Raw genomic sequence first — 2369 nt, forward strand, 5'->3', positions numbered from 1 at the left:
GTAATCCAAAAATAAGAATTCGATTTGATCTTGGTCACCACCTCGATAGCTTTGATAGTTTTCCTTTGAAAGATCCGCTCGTTTCTAGCAATCCATATGCACCAAAGGGTCGTTAAAATGATACCAGTCATCACCCGTTTCTCATACTTCCCCATTTTAAAGCCTTTAACAAGCATAAGAAGATCACGGATGTCGAAAGTGAATAGGATTCAACCAACACCAACCCGAAATCCTAGACCAAACCTCTGCTGCGAAAATACATCCAGTAAAGATGTGGCTCGAAGATTCTAGGTTCGACTCGCAAAATGGGCAAGAGTCATTCGAAAAAACCATCCCTCTTTTACTAAGAGCATCTTTCGTAGGAATCCAATCTTGCTCTGCGCGCCACGCCAAAATACCACACTTAAACGGAATCCAGTGCTCCCACTTAAGTGTGGTATTTTGTCAATTTTATATCTCCATCCCCATTTAAGTAATAAGGCCTCATTGATGTCTTTTAAATTACTAATGCCCAACCCTTCTAACCTTTTAGGTCTCGTCACTTTCTCCCACGCTACCCAGCTTATTTATTATCCTCCAATAACCACCCCATAGAAACCGTCACATGATACCCTCTATTCTATCAATCACCGCCATAGGCGCTTTATAAAGCGAGAAATAATAAATAGGGAGATTTTCGAGCACCGATTTTATGAGAGTAACTCTACCCCCAATAGATATCGTTTTCGATTTCCATGATGCTAGCCGAGATTCCACCATTTCCATTACCGAGTTCCAATTATTGATGCAGCTCATGTTCGCGCCCACTTTAAAACCCAAATATGTAAACGGAGTAATGCCTCTTCTACACCCCAAAACACCCAACATATCGTCAACTTCTTGATTACCCGTTTCAATTCCGAACAGGTTGGATTTGTGAAGATTAATTTTAAGACCCGAGCACAAGTAAAAAACTCTAAGAACTCGAGCCGTCTTCTCCAAATTCGCCCGAGACCATTCTCCCAAAATCAGAGCATCATCAGCATAAAGTAAGTGATTAATATTATGCTCGAGGTTTGGAATATGAATACCGTGCAGCTCACCAATCTCTTTAGCTCTGTTTAACATCCAAGATAAAGCCTCCATCACGATCAAAAAAGGAACGGAGAAAGAGGATCTCTTTGCCAAAGTCCCTTTTCGCACTTGAATTCGAACGTAAGAGAACCATTGACCAAAATCACCGACCTAGCTGACTCCAAAATCCCCTTGATCCACTCGCACAATTTCACTGGAAATCCCATCTGTAACAAAATAGAAATCAAGAAATTCCAGTTAACATTATCATATGCCTTCTCGAAGTCTATATTCAATAGAAAAGCCTTCTTGTGATGTTTTTTCAGCCAATCCATTAACTCGTTAACAATGAGGGGGCCATCCAAAATAAATCGGTCTTGAAGGAACGCTGGCTGGGTCTCGGTAATCACCAATCCCAAGATCTTTTTAGCCGATTAGCAAGGATTTTAGACACCACCTTGCTAATAATCCCTATGAGAGTAATCTGTCTATAGTCTTCGAGACCCAACGGGTTTTTAACCTTGGGAATCAAAGTAATAAACGACGAACCACAACCACGACTAATAACTCCTGAGTCATGAAAAGCTGTGAGAATGTTAAAAACAATCATCCTCCAAGAATCTCCAAAACCTCTTCACGAACAAGAAATTAAAAACCAATCCGGACCCGGGGCTTTGTTCATACCGCACTCAAAAACCGCTGCCTTAATTTCTTCTCTGGAGAAAGGGACAATCAACCATCTTTGACCACATCCGGAATAGATTTAATACCTTCATACTCACAGTCCGGACGAATTGAAATCTTCTCTCTAAAATTCTCCCTGAAAAAGCACAAAACACGTTTCTTTACCTAAGTAGGTTTAGAAACCCACTCCCTTCCACCTCCAATCCTGGTATAGAATTCCTAGCCTTCCTCCCATTAACCACACTATAGAAGTATGCCGTGTTATCATCACCAAAAGTCGCCCATTTCACCTGGGATTTCTGCTTAATATCTTTAGACTTAAGAAGTTCAACCTCCTCAATCCCCTTTCTACATTCTGCCCACACCCAAGCCTCATCCTCCTTTAGCTCTCTTTCCTCCATAAGCAACTCATACTCCTCCCTTTCCCGCTTTCAATTTAGCCAATTCTTCACTTTCCTTAACTTTAGTATCCATTATCCACTTCTTGAGACTGTCTCGAAGTTTCTTGAGCTTCTTCAACAAAACCATATCTGAAGGTCCAGAAAACACACAATCCTCCAAAATTTTAGCAACCAAGTCCTCACACCCTTCCCTATCAAGCCAAGAATTAAACCAACGAAAGGGTTTAGGAC

At 41.1% G+C, this 2369-nt stretch overlaps 1 protein-coding gene across 1 annotated transcript; it reads right to left on the bottom strand.

Annotated features, from left to right (window-relative positions):
- Positions 1–1130: 1130 nt before the first annotated feature.
- LOC143546199 (uncharacterized) lies at positions 1131–2138 on the bottom strand. The gene is made up of 4 exons (XM_077037911.1): positions 1903–2138; positions 1738–1793; positions 1511–1623; positions 1131–1280 (listed from the first exon to the last, which is right to left on the bottom strand). The coding sequence occupies exons 1-4, from the start codon at positions 2136–2138 to the stop codon at positions 1131–1133; spliced, it is 555 nt and encodes a 184-aa protein (XP_076894026.1).
- Between the last annotated feature and the right edge of the window lie 231 nt (positions 2139–2369).

The sequence above is a fragment of the Bidens hawaiensis genome, unplaced genomic scaffold (assembly GCF_021521415.1).
Source record: "Bidens hawaiensis isolate Kalapana, Puna unplaced genomic scaffold, B.hawaiensis_p1.1 tig00014284_1, whole genome shotgun sequence".
NCBI classification, from domain to species: domain Eukaryota; kingdom Viridiplantae; phylum Streptophyta; class Magnoliopsida; order Asterales; family Asteraceae; genus Bidens; species Bidens hawaiensis.